The sequence below is a fragment of the Trypanosoma equiperdum genome, assembly GCF_001457755.1.
Source record: "Trypanosoma equiperdum strain OVI genome assembly, contig: ctg_283, whole genome shotgun sequence".
In the NCBI taxonomy this organism is placed as follows: domain Eukaryota; phylum Euglenozoa; class Kinetoplastea; order Trypanosomatida; family Trypanosomatidae; genus Trypanosoma; species Trypanosoma equiperdum.
In genome coordinates, this window is record NW_027124180.1 from 1,841 (window position 1) to 3,680 (window position 1,840).

Sequence of the window (1,840 nt, forward strand, 5' to 3'; positions counted from 1 at the left end):
TAATATGTATCCGGTTTTCTTTTTCTTTCTTGGCATCATAAACGGTGGGAGATACTCCATCAGCACGTTGATGCACACACACCGAACATAATCCTTCACAGCAGGGATGCAAAAGCTAGTCCCCGATCCATTCGTACAATTTTTTTTTTGACAGCATTGTTAGGTTTTCTGAGAGGTCCCATATCTCAGGGCGATAGCAGCTCCAGTGGCTTTTAGTCAAGAGAGCTCTTGCGTTTCCTTATAAGAACCAAAGTCGGAAATTCGACAGTAAGTGAACCACTTGCATCTCTTGAAGTGTCATGCTCTTGTAGCGACAGGGAAACACCAGTGCCAGCGATGACATTCTTGATCGTACATAAGAAATAGGATATCTTAACACAATTTTTTAACGTCACACGCCCCAAGCTAACAGTAACAGTGGAGACTTTTAACGTCCGGACACATTAACTTATTATACGGATTCTCTTCCCACTCACCAGGGTGAGTAGTTTCCTCGATCCCGTGGATTACACGCGGGGCGCCTTTACCCAAGGAAATGTTTGATACCGCAAAGCACTCTTTGCCACATCCTGGGTACACAAAATGCAGTTTCAACACTTCAAGGATAACCCCGTAACGATATTGTCGAATTTTGACATTTTATGAAAAGGCCCACAGCCTCCATATTCTTGAAGCGAACCGCTATTCTGCTTGTCAGTGCACATTTCTGCTACTATTGTGGTTACCAAATGCTCCACTCTTTTTCCAGCAGCGTTATCCCAAGCGATACCCTGTCGTATCTTGCAACTGTTTGTCGATGTCCGGTGCCGATGCCGCTCTGTAGGCTGTTTTTCGCTATATCGGGCTCTTACGCATGAAGTTAACTCTCCCAACAATTCTGTTAAGAAGCTAAAGCGTGTGCCTTGTAGTGAACACGTTACTGTATTCCTCTCATATCCTGGGAGAGTTGAGCATGTCGTTGCTCCGCATTTTTGCATTTCATTGCCTGTCTTTTTCGCCGGTATCACACATTCCTTTACCGTTGTTAATGTATCTTGGGAGCACCGTACTGTTGTGTGTCAGCTCCTGCTGTATCGCTAGGAATTCTTCTGGACTCAACCTGGAACCACCGATCCTCTATTTCACTTCGCAACTGCATGTAGTGGTGCCGTTATTGCAACCTATATTTTTCGTTAGTTCCATATTACTGTGCTTCGCATTGAACCAACATACCCATTTGATTTTCTTGCTCCGTAAGCACTAGCAACGATTCAGAGCAGTGCTTTGGTCCACAATGTATTCTGGGGTCTACCTTTTCCGCATAATATAAATGTGTAAATTCTACATTTATTCGGTCTTCCCCATGATTATCAGTAGCATCGATTCGAGGGGAAATATTCACAGATTTGACTACCGTGTGTCAGCACAGTATAATCTGAAGTAATTCCACAAGCACTTTTAGGCGCAATGCCGCACATCGTACAAATTGTTGATTTCGCAAAGATATCATTGATTTCTATTCTTCTCTGTCTCTCCGTGTTCACCTCCTCGTGTGGACGACAGTGATGCATTTAGCAGTATCATATGCATCTCTCTTCTAATTTGTGCACGGTCAACTGATATTATTATGTGTGTAGGACTTTGGAGAGTCGCTCAGGCAGTAGTTTAGGTGCCACCACCAGTTGTGTTCTGGACTTCCTGCGGCTAAGTGATTTCTTAGTGTAAATACCATGAGTTAGCTGAGAGTTCCAGACAGAATACGACACGCTCTGCCTTGCTGTGACTCTTGCTCTTTTTATTTTCGCCTCATAGTACCACATCTCAATTTCGCATATGACAGTGTGAGGTATAAGCGCAAAGT

General features: G+C 43.8%; 1 pseudogene across 1 annotated transcript; it reads right to left on the reverse strand.

The window, feature by feature from the left end:
* Window positions 1–815: 815 nt before the first annotated feature.
* Window positions 816–1,320, reverse strand: TEOVI_000108300:pseudogene (annotated as a pseudogene). Its single transcript is given in 4 exon segments — window positions 816–989; window positions 991–1,164; window positions 1,166–1,288; window positions 1,291–1,320. Coding segments are annotated over 4 exon segments (501 nt in total).
* Between the last annotated feature and the right edge of the window lie 520 nt (window positions 1,321–1,840).